Raw genomic sequence first — 25,684 nt, forward strand, 5'->3', positions numbered from 1 at the left:
CCTCCAGTGACCTCACTTCTCTTTCCACTTTTCATCCTGCCTGCTACCCGTCTGAGCCAACCTTCTTGGAAAAACTGCTGTACATCCAGTATCTACTTTCTCACTTCCCATTCATTGTTTCAACGTACTCCAAAATGGCTTTCCCCCCAATTATTCCAGCAAAAGTGCTTTTGCTAAGGTCACTGGTGACATTCACATTGCTAGATCCAGTGGACTTTTCAGTCTTCATCTAACTGTTCATTTGACTACCTCAACCTGGAGATTCCTGTGGACAACTGTGACATTACCCTGTCAACTCCTCAGTCCCCTTTGCCAGGTTTTCCTCTAGCCTCACTGCCAACTCCTCAGTCCCCTTGGCCAGCTACCCTGCTCTAGTCAACCCCTAAATGTTGAAGTTCCTCAGATCTTTATCTCACACTACATTCTCCTTAAGCAATTTCATTCATTCTATGGCTTTAAGTACCATTTCTGTATACAACTACAAAATTTATACTTTTCAGTTCCATAGATACAACTGCATTGTAAACCTGGTAAGTCTAAAAACCATGCTCCTGAACTCACTCTTTTTTTCCCCCAGGGATCCTGCATGCATCTAGCCTTTTTTGCTAGAAGCCCTTTCTTCTTCCTCACTTTCCACTTCCAAACCATGACTACATCCTGTCAAACTTCACCTGTACTCTATCCCCTTCTCTCCACTTTTATGACCATCACCATCATTCACTTAGACAACCATGTCACTGCAAAAGCTATAAATGTCCTCAGAGGCTGCTCTGTCTATGGAGTAGCGATTCTGTTGTTGTTTCTTTCTTAATAAACTTGCTTTCAAAAATATACTGAGATATTCTTTCCCATTTCCCACAGTTAAAAACAAGTTTATGGCCCAGTGGGAGGATTACCTGAGGCCAGGAGTTTGAGACTAGTCTGGGTAACATTGTGAGACTCTGTCTCTAAAAAAATACAAAAACATGCTGGGTATGGTGGCACATGCCTGTAATCCTAGCTACTAGGAGGCTGAGGCAGGAAGATCGCTTAAGAACAGGAATTTGACACTCAGTGAGCTATGATCGCTCCACTGCACTCCAGCCTGGGCAACAGAGTGAGACCATCTTAAAAAAAAAAAAAATCAGCTTTATGTGGTATGTCTTGTGTTATGTCTCTCTGAATGCTATACGTTTCTTCATGGCATATCACAATTGGCATCTTATATAATTACTGTATAATGTCCTGTCTTTCCTAGTAGGCACAAAACTCTACAAGGCAGTGGCTATTTTATTCACTACTGTATCTCCAGCACCAAGCACAGTGCCAGGCTAGGTGAACAAATGAATGATTTGTGTATTTTTTTCTCTCCTAAAGAATTATGTTCCGTAAATAATAAAAAGCGTTGTCTTTTTAGCTTATGTCCCATTCAACAATTGTTTTTCACTCTCAATATTCCCTACAAACACATTTGTTTAGTATTTTTCTGATTAATAAAATATAGCTCCCCCCCGCTCTGAAAAGATGCCCTTTCCTCTTTTAAAATGAATATTAAAGAGATTTCCAACTACCAGATATTTTCATAACTGATACACAAAACAAGGTTTTTAAACACCAGGTTTTCTCATATTAAATATTGGTGACATAAAATGGTATCATCTGCAAGACAAACTATTAACGCTTGGAAAAAATACTTTTCTAACTCTAAAATGGATTCTATGTGGGGGGAAAAAGCAGTTTTAAAGGCACGATTTAAAATGTGAAATCCTTCTGAAGATATGCAATTTATTGGCCTTTTCAGTTTATCTGCAGTGATCTTTTACAGAAAATGCAAAATGTAAGAAAGTAAAGTATCCTAAAGCAGAATCCCAAAATGGAAATGTAACATACAAAACCGGTACACCAGAAATACTATGAAATACTGATGTCACATTGCTTGGACCTTTTTCTTTTTGAGACGGAGTTTCGCTCTTGTTGCCCAGGCTGGAGTGCGATGGCATGATCTCAGCTCACTGCAACCTCCGCCTCCGGGGTTCAAGCGATTCTCCTGCCTCAGCCTCCCAGGTAGCTGGGATTACAGGCGCCCACCACCACACCTGGCTAGTTTTTTGCATTTTTAGTAGAGATAGGGTTTCACCATATTGGCCAGGCTGGTTGCGAACTCCTCACCTCAGGTGATCGACCCGCCTCGGCCCCCCAAAGTGCTGGGATTACAGGCATGAGCCACCATGCCCGGCCGCTTAGACACTTTTTAAAATCACTTGTTAAAGAAATACATTAAAATGAAAATGTTTTGGTGCCATTCAAATACTGGCACTTAAAAGCTCTGGTTTTTAAGAAGGATATAATATAATACCAGAGAAATCTGCTTTGAATTTTGGAAGGCTTTTTCACTCTAAAAGCAACTGCCTTTTGAATAGGCATAATCAAAAAATGCAGTGTAAGATGATTCACAAATAGTGAAAAATAAAGCAATAGTCTTCCATCATTTTGTTAGGGTTTCCTAATAAGGTTAAGTTCTCTTTCGACATCCCCTCTTAATCAAAGGCAGTTTTTGGTTTGTTTGGTAATACATACAAATTGCTTCATTCCACATCTGTCATTTCTAGTCCATCGCTTTCTTTGACGTATACCACTGAACCCAAGGCTTTCTCAGAAAAAGATCTTGTGCCAGTCCCTTCAATCCTTGAAAAGTTTTCTTGATTTGTGTCTTCTAATCTTATTTTCTTGGTGTTTTGAAATAACTGAGTCGTTGGTTCCAACCTGCTTTTTTCAGTCCCTCGTATTAAGTGATCATCCACTTTGGAATCCATATGCATAGCAGATACCTGAGTAGCAGATTTACTAAGTGAAAATCCCATTGGGATAGCTGAACAAATATGAAAGTAATTTTTAAGTAGTGGAAGTGTTTCTTCAACTCGATTACTGGGGAAAAAAAAAAAAAGTAAGTGAATGCAGCAGGAATTTCCCTAACTTCATGGCAATGTTTGTTGGAATGAAATGCCATGGTGATACTAAAAATGTAAAGTAAAATTGCCTCCCACCTTTCAGTGTTCACATTTTCTTTGTGGGAGGGTTTGCAGGTTCTAAAGATTTCTTTGAAAGTCTTTTTAAAAGGAATTTATCTGATTTTATGTTTTATCACCTTTCAGAAAATAGTAGAGATTCTCTTAATCCTTTCATTCTTGCTAGGAAACCTCTTACTAATGGGCTAAAGAAATAACTACTGAAGGCCAAATACTCTGCTAGTATTTTATTTTCTGCAAAAAATAAAGATATCCCGTAAAGATACTTGTGATTGGCTGGGCACCCTGGCCCACGCCTGTAATCCCAGCACTTTGGGAGGCCGAGGCGGGCGGATTACCGGAGGTCAGGAGTTAAAGACCAGCCTGGCCAACATGGTAAAACCCCGTCTCTACTAAAAATACAAAAATTAGTTGGGTGTGGTGGCATGCACCTGTAATCCCAGCTAATCAGGAGGCTGAGGCGAGAGAATCACTTGAACCCAGAAGACGAGGGTTGCAGTGATCCGAGATTGCGCCACTGCACTCCAGCCTGGGCAACAAGAGGGAGACTGTCTTTAAAAAAAAAAAAAAAAGATACTTGTGATTAAGGATGCCCACTCTGTTAAGCGAGATGATCAGCCGGGCGCGGTGGCTCACGCCTGTAATCCCAGCACTTTGGGAGGCCGAGGTGGGCGGATCACGAGGTCAGGAGATGGAGACCATCCTGGCTAACACGGTGAAACTCCGTCTCTACTAAAAATGCAAAAAACTAGCCGGGCGAGGTGGCGAGCGCCTGTAGTCCCAGCTACTCGGGAGGCTGAGGCAGGAGAATGGCGTGAACCCGGGAGGCGGAGCTTGCAGTGAGCCGAGATCGCGCCACTGCACTCCAGCCTGGGTGACAGAGCGAGACTCCGTCTCAAAAAACAAACAAGAGAGATGATCATGTAGCATGGAGGGAGGACTTGGGAAGTTTCCCAAAGGAGGGGAGCCTAGGTCAGGGTTGCGCTTTCAAAGATGGGCAGGAATTTGGTAGGCAGAGTTGACCAGGATGGCAGAAGGGCAGGCTTCCTGCACAGTAAAGGTCTGAGAAAGCCCAGGGCTTACTGGGGAAGAGTCATCTACCCAAGATGCTCTAGTAGCAACCTGAGATCTGGAGCAGATTCCACAGCTTGGAAGGAAAGCACTCACGCGCCCCCCACCTTTTTTTTTTTTTTGAGATGGAGTTTCGCCCTTTCACCCAGGCTGGAGTGAAGTGGTGTGATCTCAGCTCACTGGACCTCCACCCCCCAGGGTTAAAGTGATTCTCCTGCCTCAACCTCCTGAGTAGCTGGGATTACAGGCGCCCACCACCACGCCCAGCTAATGTTTGTATTTTTAGTAGAGATGGGGTTTTGCCATGTTGGCCAGGCTGGTCTCGAAGTCCTGACCTCAGGTGATCCAGCCACCTCACCTCCCAAAGTGCTAGGATTACAGGCATGAGCCACTGTGCCCGGCCTCACCCACTTTTAGAATGTATTATGTCGTTAATATTTAGCTACTGTATCTTTGATAGTATACAATTTCATAGTCATCAAACTCTAATTACTGACTGAACATTTCTAAAGAATCATCTTGAAACCCTATTTATCCATATTTGTGATTGAATATCAGTGTTTATAACAAAACAGAGTCCTGGGTCTACTGTAGTAGCCTAAATATAGTAGTTTACTCACATTTAATATAACAACTAGGTAAAAGTATATATTTGGCTTTCTGGGAATCAAATACAACTTAGCTAAATTTTTAAAGATCTCTGATGAAATTCTGAAATATGGGTATACTTGTTTTTTAGATTTGGAACTTGAAGATGAATTTTTCTTCCTCATCAAAGGAATATCTAATACTGCCTTCAAATTAATAAAATTGAGTTTATTCTATTCTTTGGTTTCTCTTTTTGTTAGAAAGGAAATACTCCTGTCAAATGCATAACTTGAATCTAAACCTAAGGAAACAATCAGATAAACCCAAACAAGAGGTATCCTCTATGAAACAAATAGCTTCTACCTAAAAATGTCAATGTTATGAAAGACATGGAGAGGCTGAGCAGCTGTTTCAGATTAAAGGAGGCTAAAGATACATTATTTCAAATGCAACCAATGCTCTTGGCTTGGGAAGGGGATGGAATGTACTACAAAGATCATTACTTAGATAACTGCAACATTTGGATATTTGACAATATTAGATAATAATATTGGATCAATGTGATAGATGCCATGAATGTGATAATTGTGATAATTATATATATTATATATTATATATTATTAATGTGATAATTATATAAGTCAATGTCCTTGTTCTTAGGCAATACATACTGAAATAGTTGGGGGTGAAGAATCATATCTGCAGGTCGCCCTCAAATTGTTTAGCAATAGAGAGATAGATACATAGATACAGAAAGAGAGTAAAATATGCAAAATGCTAACAACTGTTAAATCTAGGAGGTAAAGCTTAAAAAGTTGTTCTACGTATTATTATTACATTTCTGTAGGTTTAAAACTTTTTCAAAATACAAAATTGAAAAAAGGTTTTTAAAAAACACAAAACTATAAAACATTGCATTTGAAATCAACAAATGTAAAATAATAACTTATATAATTATCAATTTGTACATTAAATTTCAATCTACTAAAAGGACTGAGGAGGAACCAAATACAATAGGGTAGACTTGGCCCTGTGAGTCTCACCTTAACTTCCCCAGAGTTGAGGACATGAAGGGCGAACAAGTCTATTGGGGGCTTCTTTGGACTGGCATTTAGGTGGTTGCCATTCAAGAAGAAATCTGGAATATACATGTAAGAATAAAGGTACGTAAAGAGATAAATCAATCTGGACAAAAAGAACAAAGGGCTTTCTTTACCAGATATTAAGATATGCTACATGGCTGGGCACAATGGCTCGCGCCTGTAATTCTAGCACTTTGGGAGGCCAAGGTGGAAGGATCTCTCGAGTCTTGCAGTTTGAGACCAGCCTGGGCAACACAGGGAGACCTCATTACTATCAGAAAAAAATTAAAAAAAAAAAAAAAGTTATGTCACAAAGTGAAACTAATAAAAATAACCTTGTGCAGGTACAGAAACAAATAGTCAGTAGAATATGACAGAGCTGTGACTTGGACTTAGGTATTTGAGGAACTTCACATATGTTACAGGTGGCACTATAAGGCAAAAGAGAACAGACTAAGTTTAGTATGATAGTATTGTGAACATTGGCTCACTGTGTGGACAAAAGTTAAGCAGGATCTTAAATACAAAAGTGAGCTGGGCGCGATGGCTCACACCTGTAATCCCAGGCTTTTGGGAGGTTGAGGCGGGTGGATCACAAGGTCAGGAGTTCGAGACCAGCCTGACCAAAATGGCGAAACCCTGTCTCTACTAAAAATACAAAAATTAGCTGGGTGTGGTGGCGGGTGCCTGTAATCCCAGCTACTCAGGAGGCTGAGGCAGGAGAATCACTTGAACCCAGGAGGTGGAAGTTGCAGTGAGCTGAGATCATACCATTGCACTCCAGCCTGGGTGGCAAAGGAAGACTCCATCTCAAAAAGAAAAAAAGAAAAAAACAAAAACAGTGGAGAGCATATGCATTAAAGACCTAAATGTGAATGGCAGAACTGTAAATGCAATAGAAGACAATGAAGGACACTGTATCTGTTACCTTGGGGTGAAGAAAGATTTCTTGAACAAGACCTAAAAAGCTTGAACAATAAGGAAGGAAATCAGGTGAGTCTGATTACTCATAATTGGGAATTTCTATTCAATGCAAAAATATAAACAAAAAGATAAGAGACTGGAAGGAGATATTTTCTGTGTCCAAAGCTGATGGTATTTAGTGGCTGGAATAGAAAGAGAACACCTACAAATTAGCAAGGAAAAAGTAATCCTGCTAGAAAAATGGGCAAAGGATATAAAAACATAATTCAAAGACTGAGGAATCCCAAACAGCTAATGAGAGTACATAAAGAGATATTCAGACTTAACTAGGAATCAGAGAAATTCAAGTTGCAAAGACAGTGCAACCTCCGCTCTCCGGGTTCCCATGAGTCTCCTGCCTCAGCCTCCCGAGTAGCTGGGATTACAGGCACCTGCCACCATGCCCGGCTAATTTTTGTATGTTTAGTAGAGCTGGTGTTTCGCCATGTTGGCCAGGCTGGTCTCGAACTCCCGACCTCAAGTGATCTGCCCTCCTTGGCCTCCCAAAGTGCTGGGATTACAGCATGAGCCACTGTGCCTGACCACACCTGGCTAATTTTTAAAGCTCATTTTTTTGTAGAGACAGGTGTCACTGTGTTTCCTAAGCTGGTCTCAAACTCCTGTCCTCAAGCAATTCTCCCACCTCCCAAAGTGCTGGGATTACTGGCATGAGCCACCACGCCTGGACTGGTTTGAACTTTTTAGAACAAATTCCAGATCACAGCAGTCCTCTGCTCAACACACTCTAGTTACTTTCCACCTCAGAGACAAAAACAAGTTATTTACATATCTAGTCCCCAGCTGTGGTAGGCAGAATAATAGTCTCCGAAGATGTCTTTGTCCTGATCCCCAGAAGTTGTGACTATGTTGGTATGTGGCAAGGGGGAATTAAGGTTGCTAATCAGCTGACTCTGAGGGTGGGAAAATTCTCCTGGATTAATTGGGTGGTACCAATGTAATCACTAGGGCTTTTTTTCGTTTTTTGTTTTTTTGTTTCTTCTTTTTGGGACAGAGTCTCACTCGGTTGCCCAGGCTGGAGTGCAGTGGCGTGATCTAGGGTGACTGCAGCCTCCGCCTCCCGGGTTCAAGTGATTGTCTCGTGCCTCAGCTCCCAAGTAGCTGGGATTACAGGTGCACGCCACCACGACCAGTTAATTTTTGTATTTTTTGGGACAGACAGGGTTTTGCCATGTTGACCAGGCTGGTCTTGAACTCCTGACCTCAAGCGATCCGCCTGCCTTGGCCTCCCAAAATGCTGGGATTATAGGTGTGAGCCAGCGTGCCTGCCACACAAGAGTCTTTAGAAGTGAAAGAGGGAGGTAGAATGTGTTAGCCATGATGCAATGTGAGGAGGACTTGACTGGCCATTTTTGGTGTTGAACATAGACTGGGATCACAAGGGCTGCCAGTAGAAGCTGGAAAGGCAAGAAAGGGGATTTTCCCCTAGAGCCTCCAGAAGGAATGTAGACCTGCCTGACATGTTGATTTTAGCCCAGTGAGACCCATTTTGAACTTGTAAATCTCCAGAACCGTGTGATAATAAATTTGTGTTGCTTAAAGACACCAAGTGTGTGGTAAATTGTTGTAGCAGCCATAGCAAACAACTCTACCAGCAAGCACTCTCTCCTGTCTCTTTCCTTCATTCTACCCCAGACCTATCACCCCATTGCTGTTCCTCAGGAATATTCTATGCCAAACCCTCTCCTGCTCCAGGACCTTTGCACTTACAGTTCCCCCAGCTTGAAGCAATTTTTGCATTGCGAACCACTTCCCTTGAGGATAGTGACATGGGGCCTGGGATTGTGAAGAATGGCAGACTTCTGCTGCTAGTCATGATGGAATAACAGAGACCAGACTTATCCTCATGCTTTCAGCATCTATTTTTTTTTTTTTTTTTGAGACGGAGTTTTGTTCTTGTCCCCCAGGCTGGAGTGCAATGGCATGATCTCGGCTAACTGCGACCTCTGCCTCCCGGGTTCAAGCAAGTCTCCTGCCTCAGCCTCCTGAGTAGCTGGGATTACAGGCGTGTGCCACCATGCCTGGCTAATTTTGTATTTTTAGTAGAGACAGAGTTTCTCCATGTTGGTCAGGTTGGTCTCGAACTCCTGACCTCAGGTGATCTGCTCACCTCGGCCTCCCAAAGTGCTGGGATTACAGGCGTGAGCCAACGTGCCCAGCCTGCTTTCAGCATGAAAACACAAAACACATGAAGCAATGGCTTTTAGATATTGGACAATAGGCAGTTTCGGAGAGTGATCCTTGGGAGAAAGGAAATAAAGTAAGCCCTATGAATGGACACTGCCTAGAACTTTCAGACCTCAGCATAAGGAGGAAACTATCTGATTTAAAAACAGGAACACAGCATCAGTGAGTTGTGGAACAAGATCAGGTGGGTTAACACATATGGAATTGTAGTCCCAGATATTGTTTTGAGGGGATCAGGAAGAGGACAGTGAAAAAAAAAAAAGTAATAACAGAGGTTTTTGTAGTGAAGCTTGTGAAATGATGAAAAAACTAAGGGACTAGAAAACCCAGACCTTAGAAGGTGTCTGTCACGAGAGAGAGAGAGAGCACAGGGTACTAAATAAGGCTTAGCCTGGGCCAGGCACAGTGGCTCATGTATATAATCCCAGCACTTGGGAGGCTGAGGTGGGCGGATCACTTGAGTCCAAGAGTTTAAGACTAGCCTGGGCAACATGGTGAAACCCCATCTCTACAAAAACATACAAAAATTAGCTGGGCATGGTGGCACATACCTGTGGTCCCAGTTACTCAAGAGGCTAAGGCAGGAGAACTGCTTCAACCTGAAAGGTGGAGGGTGCAGTGAGCTGAGATCATGCCAACATACTCCAGCCTGGGTACTGGGCAACAGAGGGAGACTGTCTTTAAAAAAAAAAAAAAAAAGGCCGGGCGCAGTGGCTCACGCCTGTAATCCCAGCACTTTGGGAGGATAAGGCGGGTGGATCACGAAGTCAGGAGATTGAGACCATCCTGGCTAACACTGTGAAACCCTGTCTCTACTAAAAATAATAATAAAAAAAAAATTAGCTGGGTGTGGTGGTGGGCGCCTGTAGTCCCAGCTACTGAGGCAGAAGAACGGTGTGAACCCGAGAGGCAGTGGTTGCAGTGAGCCGATATCATGCCACTGCACTCCAGCCTGGGCAACAGAGCGAGACTCCGTCTCAAAAAAAAAAAAAAAAAAAAAAGGTTTAGTTGGGGCAGGATGGGATACTCAGTACCCCTTGGGTTTCCAAAGAGGGAAAGAAATTTTTACTTTCTCAGATTAGGGGAGAAAGTCAACAGTTCTTGATAGGAAAAAAAGGAAAATCTTTTCACTCTCTTTTGACCTTAAAATGATCATTTCCTTACATTCTTTCCAAAGAATCTTCAGTACCATCTAGGTGGCATTCATAAATGCTTAAACTTTTCTTATTCTTTCTGTAAGGGAAGTACTTTCCTACTTCCTATATTAATAATCTCCCCACCCCTGGAGTCTTCAACTCCAACTGACAGTTTTAAACTTAGAACATTCTTTCCTATTTGTTTTTAATAATGCTAGGTAATGTATTCAAAATAATCTTAGTATCTGAAGAGGAAATGAGATTATACATTATTCCCTCTAACATAACTTCTCAGTTTGTTATTTTGTCAATTACAAATAATTATATTTCCGAGGATATGTGCTCCTTGTGTCCTCTAGCCTCTTAAAGTAACAGGAACACTTAATTTTTTTTGGTATCTGATTATACTTACAAAGTATATGATTATCTGAAAACAAATGCGACAAAATATAAGACTATGTAATAACACGATGAAAAGAGAAAAAAATGGCACTTATATTAAATGTACTTTTATGACTAAATTTGTTCTAACATAAAAGTTGTTTATCCCTGCCAGTGACATCTTATGGGGAAAAAAAAAATGAGTACTCACCTGGCAAAAACAGGAATTGTTAATCTCCTCAAACGAGAGCTTACTCTTGATATACACAGCGTTCTGCCGTATCAAGGGCATCAGAGAATTGCTGTAAAAACCTACGAGTGTCATCTGCAGGAAAGGGACATGGTAGGTATTAAGAAAAATTAAGAAGACTTTTCTTCCCCTCCCAATTCTGGGCTCCAAAAAATTGGTAGAAGAATGCAGCGCTCATTCTTTCTCACCAAAAGGCTCATTTGTCCACTTTAAGGTGAGGGGATTTGGAAAAGGACTGGCATGTGGAGAAGGAATATCGGTCAGGAATCTGGACTTTCGTTGCTAGTTCTGCCACTTCCCGATTCAGCTCTGATTGTGCAGAGCTGACCAAGCCGTGGTCCCCAGGCTCCCCTGACTCCAGGCTGCCCACGCTCGCCGGGACAGGCCGGCTTGCTCCCCGCAGGCTGCAGTGGGAGGGCTGGACCTGGAAGGTTCCCTCAAAACGGGCCCAAAAGCAGCTCTAGGAGTAACCGGTTCACCGAACATGGGTCCAGAAGGTCCAGAATGATGCCCAAGCTCTGGGAAAGTGGAACAAACCTACCGTCGCGAAGCAGCAGGGGTTCCAACCTGAGGGAAGACGGGGCGGCGAGAGGCAGCCTTGCGCATGCGCGTTCCATCCAGGTGTGGCAGCCTCAGGCAGGGATTAAGAAATGAGTTGTGGAAAAGGGGGCTCGCGGCTGGTTACTAGGAGACGGGACGCTCGGGTCGGGCGTCTAGGCGCTGCGTGGGCGTGCGCCTGCGCGGCGCCGATGGGCCAGGAAGAGGTCCCTCCTAGGTGCCCTGTACGGCAGGCAGGTGGACGTACGCGTCGCTCCGTGCGTAAGTGCGCGCGCACGGCTTGTAGTCCCCGCGACAGGCAAGGTCGAGCCAGGTACGCGTGCGCACCGGGCCTGGGGGCGAGCGGGACGGAAGCAAAGCTGGGGCGCCGGGGAGGTGGAAGACGAGCCCCACTCCGGTACAGAGCGTGAGGGCGGGGCCACGCCGGCGCCGGCTGGCGCTAACCGCCCCCGCCTCCTTCCCGCCGGCTCCGCCTTCCTCCGATTCGCCGGGGCGGGGCCGGGACGATTTGGGGGTGGGAAGGGAGGAGAAAGGGGCGGAGGATGGAGACTGGGCGGTTCTCGTATTCCCCGCGGAGGCCGAGACCTGGCAGTCGCCGGGATGAGTTCTGGGCAGGACGGCGGGCCGAGGAGCCCGGGGAGGGACCCGGAGCTCCAGGTAGAAGCTGCGGAGATGCGCAGGGTGGGGAGAGCGCTGCTACTGGGCCAGAAGGTCTCTGAGAAGGCGGCTGCAAGCGGGCGGGAGTGGCGGGTGCGGGGCCGTGGCGGGGGAGGTGGGCGCTTGCCGCGGGAGCCGCTGTGAGGGGCAGCGGCAGGCACAGCTGCCGGCCGGAAGCTTAGCAGCACGCGTTGCCCCTGCTTCTTGGGAGGTTAGGTTTGAGTCCAGTTCCTATGGTCACCGCTTGGCGTCCTCCCGCAGCTCTCCGCTTGGTTGTTGGGGGGACTGTTCAGTTTAGAAACGCTCTGGAAGCTCTGGTGGAGCCGAGGAATTTGGAAGTCACAGATTTGGGAGTTCAACCTGACTCCGGATCGCTCATTTCTGAGCCTCTGTCTAGACCTGGGGTGGTGAAAGGCTGAGATTACATAGGCATTTGCATGAAAATCTGATAATTTTAGTAAAAATTATACACAGTAAAGGCAGGGAAAGCTGGCTTTTGTTGAAAAACTATTTGAGACTTAAATTGGATAACTAGGTGATCATGGATTTGATACCTAAAAACTCACAGAAATATGGTTTTTTTTTCACTTTTTTTTTTTTTTTCCGCGACTGCAGGAAGGTTTGCATAGATTACAGTATCCCAACGTTTTCCTTCTTCCATTCCAGGACCTTATATCCTAGGAGATTTCCTTGTTTAAAATTCTCTGTACTGGTGTTCAGCATTTCAAGTATACTTTGTTTGCGTGTAAGGACATAAATAGAGTAACAATAGGTTTGTAAGTAGAAAAAAACAGGTTAGTTACAGAAGTAGGATGTCACATTCGAATTTGCTTCCAGGATAAGACAGATTCTTGTTTGTATTTTAATTGATTAATGAGCCAAATTCTTCAGTCTTAGTGGGAAATAACTAGGAAGGTACATTAATGAAATATTAATTTTAAATCCTAAACTTTGGCATTATTTTATGGCATCTTCCAAAATATTTCACGTATTGTTTACCTTCTGAAGAAAAATCATTGTATGTAGCTCAGAATATAATCAGGTGTAGAGATTCTCTGGGAGATCTTTCTGTATGCTTTTTCAGTTGCTTAGACTAGTTTGTTTAGGACGATTTGGTTTTGAAGTCCTCCATACACAGAGGCAGTTAGAGGTATTATTATTTATCTCCTTTTCAGATTACATGCTCCTTTCCCTCCCCACAGATGGCCACTCTCCTGACTTCTAAGAGCCACTTCCTTGATTTTCCTTAATGTTTCACATCATTGTATGTGAACGTGCACATTGCAGTTTGGCTTGTTTTTGAACTTCGTACAAATGGGATTGTACTAAGTATTCATTTACATCTTGCTTCTTTACTCAACTTTTTTTAAAGATTAATCTTTATCGTTGCTCTCAGTATTTAGTTTGGTGATTGTTTCCCCAAATATTTATCCACTTATTATGTAAAATCCTCTCTCAAAAGTATTCCTAAATCTTGTATGGTTTTCCACATCCTTCTGTTAGTGAGGCTGTTCCTTCCTACCTCAGTGTCTATAAGTCTACACTTTTGGAGACAATATTTTTAAAAAGAAAAACCCACCTCAACTGTAGTAAACTTTTGTGGAACCAGATTTCAGAATTCCATATGAAGTAGTCCAGTATTTTCCATTCTATCAAAAAATTAATTTGTTGAATACATATTATGTGCTTCATATTTTGCTCAACACTGATGATACTTTTTATTATATAATCTTATCTCCTGTTTCACTGAAAAATTAAAATTCAACCAGACAGAAACTTCCTCAGATTTCCATGCCACTTACCTTTTTTTTTTTTTTTTTTGAGACGGAGTCTTGCTCTGTCGCCAGGGCTGGAGTGCAGTGGCCGGACCTCAGCTCACTGCAAGCTCCGCCTCCTGGGTTTGCGCCATTCTCCTGCCTCAGCCTCCCGAGTAGCTGGGACTACAGGCGCCTGCCACCTCGCCCGGCTAGTTTTTTGTATTTTTAGTAGAGACGGGGTTTCACCATGTTAGCCAGGATGGTCTCGATCTGCTGACCTCGTGATCCACCCGTCTCGGCCTCCCAAAGTGCTGGGATTACAGGCTTGAGCCACCGCGCCCGGCTTTTTTCGGCTTTTTTTTTTTTTTGAGACGGAGTCTCGCTCTGTCGCCCAGGCTGGAATGCAGTGGTGCGATCATGACTCATTGCAGCCTTCACCTCCTGGACTCAAGTGATTCTCCTATCTCAGCCTCCCAAGTAGCTGGGACCACAGGTGGATGCCACTATGCCTGGCTAATTTCTTTTTTCTTTTTTGTAGAGACAGGGACTCACTATGTTGTCCAGGTTGGTCTCAAATTCCTGGGCTCAAGTGATCCTCCGGCCTTGGCCTCCCAAAGTGCGGAGATTATTGGGATTACAAGTGTCTAAATCTTCACCTGTCCTTGCTTCTCTTTTTCTTGTCTCAGGGCAATACATATTTACCTGGGTTTCCTCTTATTACCTCAGCTGCCTTTCTCCATCAATTAACATTAACTCATGGCTTCGGAATCTTCATGTTTCTGTACTGTAGGACTTCTTCACCTGGAGTCCAAGGACCTGAGAGAGTCTTAAATCCCCTGAAATTGTTTGTAAAGGTGTATTTGCATTTTTCTGAGGAGGGGCTGCAGGGCTTTTAATTCTGAAAGAGGATCCTTATGTAAAGAGAATTAAGGAACACGTTTTTCTCCTCCTGTAATGACCTTTCCACAACCCTGGTCGTCTTCCACCTTTGTTCTACCTCTCTTCCTCTCACAATCATGCTTCCTAAAAGAAGTTTACATTTTCCATTTTTTTTTTCTTTACTATTCTTACATTAGTCCCCTTCAGACTTGTTTTCACCCACCATGGAAACTGCTTTGTTCGAATCATTAAATTTTCTTATTTTGAAAATGTTTTATTGCGTTTCACCTTTGTGCTGGGCACTTTTAAGGCTTTAGGGATATAACAGAGACAAGACAAAAACCTAGGGCTCTTGAATGTTATATTCTAGTTGAGGGAGATAGTAAACAAGTGAGCAAATAAATGATGTAATTTCAAGTAGTGGTAAGTGCAAATAGCTTATCACTTATTTGAGAGAGTGACTGGGAGAGAGGCTACTTTAGATAAGTAGTCGGGGAGGACCCTCTGACATTTTAGCCAAGGAGCTGAGGGTGAGAAGATAGCCATGTGAAAGGCTCGGTAGAAAGTGTTCCTGAGAGGAAAAGCAAGAGCAGAGGACTTGAAGTCAAATGATATTGGCACATATCTTAGTCCATTCAGGCTGCTATAATGAAATAACATAAGCAGCAGAAATTTAATTCTTACAGTTCTGGAGACTGGGAATTCTAAGATCAAGTTGCCAGCAGAATCAATGTGTGGTGTTTTTTGGTTTATAGATGGTACCTTCAGACTGTGTCCTCATATTTTAGAAGGGGCGAGGGAGCTCTCTGGGATCTATTATATACCAGCAACTCTTCATGGCCTAATCATCCCCTAAAGGCTGTGCCTTTTTTTTTCTTTTTTTTTTGACGTGGAGTCTCACTCTGTCGCCCAGGCTGGAGTGCAGTACATGATCTTGGCTCACTGCAATAAATCCCTTCTAAGTTATTAGCAAATGTTGTTGGTTCTATCTTCAAATATATATTATAAATCCATCCACTTCTCTGTATTTTTGTTACCACCTCCCTGGTCCAAGTCACCATCATCTCCCACCTAGAATACTGCAACCATTCCCTGCTGTCTTTCTGCTTCTATTGTTGCACCCTACAACCTATTCTCCACACAGAAATCAAATCAATCACTTCAAAATAATGAGATCCTGTGGGAGGGGAGAAGGGAGAGGGAAAAAAATGAAAAAGAAAATTATAATAAGATGATCCTGGCTCAAAAATACACCAATGGCTTTCCACTGCAAGTAAAAATAAAATCCAGGCTGGGTGCTGTGGCTCACGCCTGTAATCCCAGCAGTTTGGGAGGCCAAGGCAGGCAGATCACGAGGTCGATAGATCGAGACCATCCTGGCCAACATGGTGGAACCCTGGCTCTACTAAAAATACAAAAATTAGCTGGATGTGGTGGTGTATGCCAGTAATCCTAGCTACTCAGGAGGCTGAGGCAGGGAATTGCTTGAACTGAGCTGAGATCATGCCACTGCACTCCAGCCTGGGTGACAGAGCACGACTGTCTCAAAAAAAAAAAAAAGGAAGTCTGTTTTAGACATGTTAAAGTAGCCATGGCTGTGGACATCCTGTAAAAGTAATAGAATGCATTAAGTGCTCCAGTGGGGATATGCTCATAGTTCTTTTGGAATGGAGAGTAGATCCTAAGTCTTTTTTGAAGAAGTAGAAGTCAGAAATACTTTTTTTGTAGCTTCTTTCTCAGTGTTCCCTTAGCATCTATGTGCATTACTCTGATGTAGCAGTAATCATGCTGTGCTGTAATCTCTGATTTATTTGTTCTGGACTTTCCTAGATTCATTTAGGGTCGAAATTGTAGGGTTCTATTTGTTTTACATCTTTTTATCCTCAGAAAGATGTTTTTGGTTCATTCTTATTCTAGCTATTTATAAGTTTACTTATAAAGTGAATAAATGTGATGGCTACAGTCTGAAAGCATGAACTAAAACAGTGATACAGATGGAAGAAATGTAACATAATTTTTAGTGAAAAGATCAGTAGGACTTGATAGGCAATTAAGTTGACTCAGTGAGAGGAATTAGTAATAATAGTAAATAATAACATATAAAGTGCTTATCATGCGCCAGGCACTATTCTAAGTGTTAAAGTTAAAACATATATTAATTCATTTAATCCTCACACAACTCTATGATGCAGATACTCTTTTTTTTTTTTTTGGTACGAAGTCTCGCTCTTGTCCCCCAGGCTGGAGTGCAATGGTGCAATCTTGGCTCACTACAACCTCCGCCTCCTGGGTTTAAGCGATTCTCCTGCCTCAGCCTCCCAAGTAGCTGGGATTATAGGTGCCTGCCATCATGCCCAGCTACATTTTGTATTTTTAGTAGAGGTGGGGTTTCACCATGTTGGCCAGGTGGGTCTCGAACTCCTGACCTCAGGTGATCTGCCCGCCTCAGCCTCCCAAAGTGCTGGGATTACAGGCGTGAGCCACTGCACCCAGCCAATGCAGATACTCTTATTATCATCCCTATTTTGTAAATGAGGAAGCTATAGTCAGCGAAGTAACCAAGTCACCCAAGGTCACGCAGCTAATATGTGGCAGAACTAGGATAATGAATGTAGGCAGGCTGATGCCAAAATACATGCTGTTAACCACTCTGCTGTGTGACTTCCTAATTGAGAATTAGAGTTCTTCCTTATTTTAGACTTCACATTGAAAAAAATAAAAAAGAATAAATTAAAAATAATTTTTTTGCGTCTGGCAATATGGCCGAATAGGAACAGATCCTGTCTGCAGCTCCCAGTGAGATGAACACAGAAGGCGGGTGATTTCTGCATTTCCAACTGAGTGTAAACAAAGCCGGTGGGAAATTCGAACTGGGCGGAGCCCACTGCAACTTGGCAAAGCCGCTGTGGCCAGACTGCCTCTCTAGATTCCTCCTCTCTGGGCAGGGCATCTCTGAAAGAAAGGCAGCAGCCCCAGTCAGGGGCTTATAGATAAAACTCCCATCTCTCTGGGACAGAGCACCTGGGGAGAGGGGTGGCTGTGGGCGCAGCTTCAGCAGACTTGAATGTTCCTGCCTGCTGGTCTGAAGAGAGCAGCAGAGTGCTCTAACTCTGCTAAGGGACAAACTGCTGCCTCAAGTGGATCCCTGACGCCTGTGCCTCCTGACTGGGAGACATCTCCCAGCAGGGGTCAACAGACATCTCCCAGCAGAGGTTGACAAACATCTCATACAGGAGAGCTCTGGCTGGCATCTGGCAGATGCCCCTCTGGGACGAAGCTTTCAGAGGAAGGAACAGGCAGCAATCTTTGCTGTTCTGCAGCTTCTGCTATTTGCTGGTGATACTCAGGCAAACAGGGTGTGGAGTGGACCTCCAGCAAACCCCAGCAGACCTGCAGCAGGAGGGGCCTGACTGTTAGAAGGAAAACTAATTAACAGAAAAGAATAGCATCAACATGAACAAAAAGGACGTCCACACAGAAACCCCATCTGAAGGTCACCAACATCAACACCAAAGGTAGATAAATCCATGAAGATGAAGAAAAACCAGTGCAAAAAGCCTGAAAATTTTAAAAACCAGAATGCCTCTTCTCCTCCAAAGGATTACAACTCCTCACCAGCAAGGGAGCAAAACTGGATGGAGAATGAGTTTGACGAATTGACAGAAGTAGGCTTCAGAAGGTGGGTAATAACAAACTCCTCTGAACCAAAGGAGCATGTTCTAATCCAATGCAAAGAAGCTAAGAACCTTTTGAAAAGGTTAGAGGAATTGCTAACTAGAATAACCAGTTTAGAGAAGAACACCTGATGGAGCTGAAAAACACAGCACGAGAACTTGGTGAAGCATATACAAGTTATCAATAGCCGAATCGATCAAGTAGAAGAAAGGCTATGAGATTGAAGATCAACTTAATGAAATAAAACGTGAAGACAAGATTAGAGAAAAAAGGATGAAACAAACAAAGCCTGCAAGAAATATAGGATTAAGTGAAAAGACCAAACCTACCTTTGATTGGTGTAGCCTGAAAGTGACAGGGAGAATGGAATCAAGTTGGAAAACACTCTTCAGGGTATTATCAAGGAGAGCTTCCCCAACCCAGCAAGGCAGGCCAACATTCAAATTCAGGAAATACAGAGAACACCACAAAGATACTCCTCCAGCAGAGCAACCCCAAGACACGTAATCATCAGATTCACCAAAGTTGAAATGAAAGAGAAAATGTTAAGGGCAGGCAGGTTACCCACAAAGGGAAGCCCATCAGACTAACAGTGGATCTCTCTGCAGAAACCCTATAAGCCAGAAGAGAGTGGGGGTCAGTATTCAACATTCTTAAATAAAAGAATTTTCAACCCAGAATTTCATATCCAGCTAAACTCAGCTTCATAAACAAAGGAGAAATAAAATCTTTTATAGACAAGCAAATGCTGAGAGATTCTGTCACCACCAGACCTGGCTTACAAGAGCTCCTGAAGGAAACACTAAACATGTAAATGAAAAATAGGTACCAGCCATTGCAAAAACATACCAAATTGTAAAGACCATCAACACTATGAAGAAACTGCATCAGCTAACAGGCAAAATAACCAGCTAGCATCATAATGACAGGATCAAATTCAAATATAACAATATTAACCTAAAATGTAAATGCGCTAAATGCCCCAATTAAAAGGCACAGACTGGCAAATTGGATGAACAGTCAAGACCCATTGTTGTGTTGTATTCAGGAGACCCATCTCACATGCAAAGACATACATGGGCTCAAAATAAAGGTATGGAGGAGGATTTACCAAGCAAATGGAAAGCAAACAAAGCAGGGGTTGCAATCCTTGTCTCTGATAAAACAGACTTTAAACCAGCAAAGATCAAAGAAGACAAAGAAGGGCATTACATAATGGTTAAGGGATCAATGTAACAAGAAGAGCTAACCTAAATATATATGCACCCAATACAGGGTACCCAGATTCATAAAGCGAGTCCTTAGAGACCTACAAAGAGACTTAGACTCCTACACAATAATAGTGGGAGACTTTAACTCCCCACTGTCAATATTGGACAGATCAATGAAACAGAAAATCAACAAGGATATTCAGGACTTGAACTCAGCACTGGACCAAGTGGACATAATAGACATCTACAGAACTCTCCATCCCAACTCAACAGAATATACATTCTTCTCAGCAACACATCACACTTATTCTAAAATTGACCACATAATTGAAGTAAAACACTCCCTAGCAAATGCAAAAGAATGGAAATGATAACAGTCTCAGACCACAGTGCAATCAAATTAGAACTCAGGATTAAGAAACTCACTCAAAACCACCCAACTACATGGAAATTGCTGCTGAATGACTACTGGGTACATAATGAAACTAAGGCAGAATTAAGTTATTTGAAACCAATGAGAACAAAGACACAACACACCAGAATCTCTGGGACACAGCTAAAGCAGTGTGTAAAGGGAAATTTATAGTACTAAATGCCCACAGGAGAAAGCAGGAAAGATGTAAAATCAACATCCTAACATCACAATTAACAGAACTGGAGAAGCAAGAGCAAATGCAAAAGCTATCAGAAGATAAGAAGTAACACATTAGAGCAGAACTGAAGAAGATAGAGACACAAAAAGCCCTTCAAAAAATCAGTGAATCCAGGAGCTGGTTTTTTGAAAAGATCAACAAAATTGATAGACCGCTAGCCAGACTAATAAGAAAAGAGAGAAGAATCAAATAGACAATAAGAAAATGATACAGGAGATGCCACCACTGATCCCACAGGAATACAAACTACCATCAGAAGATACTGTAAACACCTATCTGCAAATAAACTAGAAAATCTAGAAGAAATTGATAAATTCCTAGACACATATACCCTCCCAGCACTAAACCAGGAAGAAGTCAAATCCCTGAATAGACCAATAACAAGTTCTGAAATTGAGGCAGTAATTAATAGCCTAGCAACCAAAAAAAAGCCCAGGATTAGATGGATTCACAGCCGAATTCTACCAGAGGTACAAAGAGGAACTGGTACCATTCCTTCTGAAACTATTCCAAACAATAGAAAAAGAGAGAATCCTCCCTAACTCATTTTGTGAGTCCAGCATCATCCTGATGCCAAAACCTGGCATCAGGTTTCAGGCCAATATTTCTGATGAACATCGATGTGAAAATCCTCAATAAAATACTGGCAAACCAAATCCAGCAGCACATCAAAAAACTTATCCACCACAATCAAGTCAGCTTTATCCCTGGATGAAGTCATATGGTTCAACATATGCAAATCAATAAACATAATCCATCACATAAACAGAACCAATGACAAAAACCACATGGTTGTCTCAATTCTGTCTCAAAGGCAGAAAAGGCCTTTGATAAAATTCAACACCTCTTCATGCTAAAAACTCTCAATAAACTAGGTATTGATGGAATGTATCTCAAAATAATAAGAGCTATTTATGACAAACTGCATAGCCAATATCATACTGAATGGGCAAAACCTGGAAGCATTCCCTTTGAAAACCGGCACAAGAAAAGGATGCCCTCTCTCACTACTCCTATTCAACATAGTATTGGAAGTTCTGGCTGGGGCAGTCAGGCAAGAGAAAGAAATAAACAGTATTCGGATAGGAAGAGAGGAAGTCGAATTCTCTCTGTTTGCAGATGACATGATTGTATATTTAGAAAACCCCACTGTCTTAGCCCAAAATCACCTTAAGCTGATAAGCAACTTCAGCAAAGTCTCAGGATACAAAATCAATGTGCAGAAATCAAAAGCATTCCTATATACCAGTAATAGACAAACAGCCAAATCATGAGTGAGCTATCATTCACAATTGCTACAAAGATAATAAAATACCTAAGAATACAACTTACAAGGGATGGGAAGGACCTCTTCAAGGAGAACTGCAAACCACTGCTCAAGGAAATAAGAGAGGACAGAAACAAATGGAAAAACATTCCATGCTCATGAATCAGAAGAATCAATATTGTGAAAATGGCCATACTGCCCAAAGTATTTTGCAGATTCAATGCTATCCCCATCAAGCTACCAGTGACTTTCTTCACAGAATTAGAAAAAACTTCTTTAAATTTTATATGGAACCAAAAAAGACTCCATATAGCCAAGACAATCCTAAGCAAAACGAACAAAGCTGGAGGCATCACGATACCGGACTTCAAACTATACTACAAGGCTACAGTAACCAAAACAGCATGGTACTGATACCAAAACATACATATATACCAATGGAACAGAACAGAGGCCTCAGAAATAACACCACATATCTACAGCCATCTGATCTTTGACAAACCTGACAAAAACAAGCAATGGGGAAAGGATTCCCTATTTCATAAATGGTGCTGGGAAAACTGGCTAGCCATATGCAGAAAACTGAAACTAGACCCTTTCCTTATACCTTATACAAAAATTAACTCAAGATGTATTAAAGACTTAAACATAAAACATAAAACCATAACAACCCTAGAAGAAAACCTAGGCCCATTTAGGACATAGGCATGGGCAAAGAGTTCATGACTAAAACTCCAAAAGCAATGGCAACAAAAGCCAAAATTGACAAATGGATCTAATTAAACTAAAGAGCTTCTGTATAGCAAAAGAAACTGTCATCAGAGTGAACAGGCAACCTACAGAATGGGAGAAAATTTTTGCAATCTACCCATCTGATGAAGGGCTAATGTGCAGAATCTACAAGGAACTTAAGCAAATTTACAAGAAAAACAAAACCCCATCAAAAAAGTGGGCAAAGGATATGAACAGACACTTCTCAAAATAAGACATTTATGCAGCCAACAAACATGAAGAAAAGCTCATCATCCCTGGTCATTAGAGAAATGCAAATCAAAACCACAGTGAGATACCATCTCATGCCAGTTTGAATGGGGATCGTTAAAAAGTCAGGAAACAGCAGATACTGGAGAAGTTGTGGAGAAATAGGAATGTTTTTACCCTGTTGGTGGGAGTGTAAATTAGTTCAACCATTGTGGAAGACAATGTGGCGATTCTTCAAGGGTCTAGAATCAGAAATACCATTTGACCCAGCAATCCCATTACTGGGTATACCCAAAGCATTATGAATCACTCTAAAGACATATGCATACGTACGTTTATTGCAGCACTGTTCATAATAGAAAAGACTTGGAACCAACCCAAATGCCCACCAATGATAGACTAGATAAAGAAAATGTGGCACATACACACCATGGATACTGTGCAGCCATTAAAAAGGATGAGTTCATGTCCTTTGCAGGCACGTGGATGAAGGTGGAAACCATCATTTTCAGCAAACTAACACAAGAACACAAAACCAGACACTGCATGTTCTCACTCATAAGTGGAAGTTGAGAACACATATGCCAGGGCCTATCAGGGAGTGGGGGCCTAGGGGAGGGATAGCATAAAAAAGAAAAAATAATTTTTTAAAAAAGGAACCTTGTCTCACTTGCCTTCTCTGAGAACTGTACAACAACACAAGTTCCATTCTAATTGATGAGATTGCAGCAAGGTTGAGGATATTTATGTGGCCTGAGGTGGGGAAGCTGGCAGACCAGTCATGGGAATTCCAGATACACTGATGTCTCTTTCCCCTAGTGATGTTGCCCCCAAAGCTGGTGGAGGGAGGATAGCAACTCCAGCATGATTGATTAGGATTATCAGGTGGACATGTGGTCTCTTGCTATTTTTAATTCCTAGCCAGGCCTGATAGGTACTTTTGCAAAAGTCCCACTTTATTCGGTTTACCAAAGAGGAGGAAGAAAGTCTGATTTTGTCTGCTTTATTACACTGCTTCATTATCAACCTCAAGAAATTTTTTGACATTTTTTATTACATAAAGAACTCTGTGCATGTTCTTTCCCCATTGGATACAGAGAGTTTTTGGACATTTTTTGTTCTTAAGAGTCTAATAAATGTGTGAGGAAGACATCCAGAAAAACTTAGAACATAAATTCTTCTATAATCTATATATAAATATCAATTAATAGATGATCATTATGCAGTGGAGAAGACAGAGAAAACCTGGAGAAAATTGAATTCAAGCTGAGCCTTAGAAATGTCTTAAGTTAAATGGAGAAAAGAGTGAGGGCAAGGCTTGTTGAACAGATGATAAAATACTTTTGAATATATATGTATTAAGAATGTGTTGGCTGGGTGTGATGGCTCATGCCTGTAATCCCACGGAGACTTAGGCGGGAGGATCTTGTGAGCCCAGGAGTTCAAGACCAGCCAGAGCAACATAGGGAGACCCTGTCTCTACAAAATGTAAAACAGTTAGCCAATTGTGGTGGCACATGCCTGTGTTCCCAGCTATTTGGGAGGCTAGGGTGGGAGGATTGCTTGGGCCGGGGTGGGGTTGAGGCTGCAGTGAGCAGCTGCGATCATGCCAACCCGGGTGACAGAGCGAGACCCTTTTGTGTTGCATAGTTTGTCTTTCATAGAGGGGTTCTTGGAGGTATCAAGTAGGAGATAAGTTTGGAGAAGTAGGAAGGGACAAAATTACAAAAGTACTCTGAATATTGAATGGGTTTAGACTTTAAGAGATCCTTGCTATTCAAATAAATCAGAAATTACAGCACAGCATGATTCAACATGTGGTCTCTGTACTAACCAAATAGGGATCTCCAAGCAGCTTTATGGAAATGTCAGATCTCAGCCTGTAAATAGGAATCTGCATTCACACAACAGTCCCAGATGATTCTTACATTCAATAAAAATTGAACAGTACTGTTCCAGTGAGGATTTCTGTTATTCTAAATCACGTTTATCACTAGGAATACATTTTTCAACAGAAACTATGTAAGAAATGGTAGTTAGGAGTTCAGTCCAGCCACTAGGGGGTTAAATGCTTCATAATTTGAAATATTCTTTGAAATCTAATGCTGAGGTTCCAGGTGGGGCAGTAACTGTTGCAATGAACAGTTGTGCCTTGTTTAGAGACAAGGAAAAAGAGAAATAAATCTGCCGGCCTGTTTAAGTGCTGGTTTACACAGAGTACATCATAAGGTCAGTGACTGAGGAGATCCTGATTCTGTAATTCCTTAGGTAGGATTTTGGAGAACAGCAGCTGTGTTTTGAGGAAAGATCTAAGATGCTCATAACAAATTCTCTTTTAACACAATGGTAGCCTTGATTCAAGGAAAGAAAAAATTATTTTCCTAAGTTACACAATCTCTAAGATACATTGTCAAGTAAAACAGTGTGATGCAGAATAGTACGGATAGTATGCTAAAGTGAAAAATCTCTAACATTTGTTATTTTGCATACGTGTATGTATAGCTATAGTATGAATTCCTAGAAATGAAATTATTTGAACAGAAGCTATGTGCATTTGTCGTGTTGATAGATTTTATGCAATTGTTCTCCATAAATACGGTATCAATTTACACTCCCACTGGTGATATATAAGGATGCTATGTTATATATCTATCTTATTGATCTTTGCCATGTGATGGTTAAAAGGGGGTCTCAGTGTTGTTTTAATTTGTGTCACTAAAGGTTGAGATTGAACATCTTAAAATACATTTAAGAGCCATTTCTGTAAATGTTCACATTCTTTGCCAATTTTTCTATTAGAGTATTTTTTTAATCTTTTTTATTTCTAGGAATTATATATTAGGGAAATTCACTCTTTGTGATATGAATTGCAAATCTTTTTGCTTGTATAGAGTAGCAACAGCAAATGTAGCTAGCTAACAGCTGTTTTGGACAACACAAGCCTGAAGGTAGACTACTTAATTTGCTCCTGATCCCATATTTCTGTAGAACCATGATTGCCAAAAGGATAGTGTAGAAAGTCTTTGAAAAGCATGTTCATACCGTTTGGACAACACACAGAAAAAGTTTTATAAATTTTAAGAAGGTAAAGTTTGATGAAATCCTCTTAGCTGGTGGGAAATGGTTAAGAAAAATCTCAGAATATTATCAATTTTCAAAATGTATTGATGTGAGAAATCACAGAGCTGTTTTAAACTGAATGCCTCTGTATTATTTCCCATTCTTTGTACTAGGTTACCACCAAAGAACATGATTTTGGTCTAGGGGCTCCAGTTTCTGAAGCTGAAAACTACCAGAATACTCTCCAGCTAGAACGAGAAGTGAGAAACCAAGACAGATTCATCTCAACACTGAAATTACAGGTT

General features: G+C 41.9%; 2 protein-coding genes across 5 annotated transcripts in view; one reads left to right on the top strand and one right to left on the bottom strand.

The window, feature by feature from the left end:
- Positions 1-1,928: 1,928 nt before the first annotated feature.
- On the bottom strand, positions 1,929-11,354 carry C17H2orf15 (chromosome 17 C2orf15 homolog). Its single transcript, XM_030920574.1, has 4 exons — positions 11,223-11,354; positions 10,643-10,756; positions 5,708-5,802; positions 1,929-2,904 (listed from the first exon to the last, which is right to left on the bottom strand). Exons 3-4 carry the CDS (start codon positions 5,731-5,733, stop codon positions 2,565-2,567), a joined length of 366 nt encoding a protein of 121 aa, XP_030776434.1. The 5' UTR covers positions 5,734-5,802; positions 10,643-10,756; positions 11,223-11,354; the 3' UTR covers positions 1,929-2,564.
- The window catches only part of TSGA10 (testis specific 10), a 149,501-nt gene continuing 135,093 nt past the window's right edge, over positions 11,277-25,684 (top strand). Inside the window, exons 1-2 of one of the 4 annotated variants that reach the window (XM_030920566.1) lie at positions 11,277-11,552; positions 25,553-25,681. Coding sequence is in view for 1 of the 4 variants with exons in the window: in XM_030920565.1 (XP_030776425.1) it covers positions 11,840-11,950; positions 25,553-25,681 (240 nt within the window). In the remaining 3 variants the exon portion in view is untranslated. The other 3 variants (XM_030920567.1, XM_030920568.1, XM_030920565.1) reach the window with 3 other exon arrangements.

The sequence above is a fragment of the Rhinopithecus roxellana genome, chromosome 17 (assembly GCF_007565055.1).
Source record: "Rhinopithecus roxellana isolate Shanxi Qingling chromosome 17, ASM756505v1, whole genome shotgun sequence".
Taxonomy (NCBI): domain Eukaryota; kingdom Metazoa; phylum Chordata; class Mammalia; order Primates; family Cercopithecidae; genus Rhinopithecus; species Rhinopithecus roxellana.

What these genes read in the sequence shown, in the direction of transcription:
- C17H2orf15 (XM_030920574.1), bottom strand. Translation starts at nt 5,733, where the DNA reads ATGTCCTCAACTCTGGGGAAGTTAAG. An exon ending in TCAACTCTGGGGAAGTTAAG is followed by an intron (nt 2,905 to 5,707) that starts GTGAGACTCACA and finishes TTTTTTCCCCAG; the next exon opens with TAATCGAGTTGAAGAAACAC.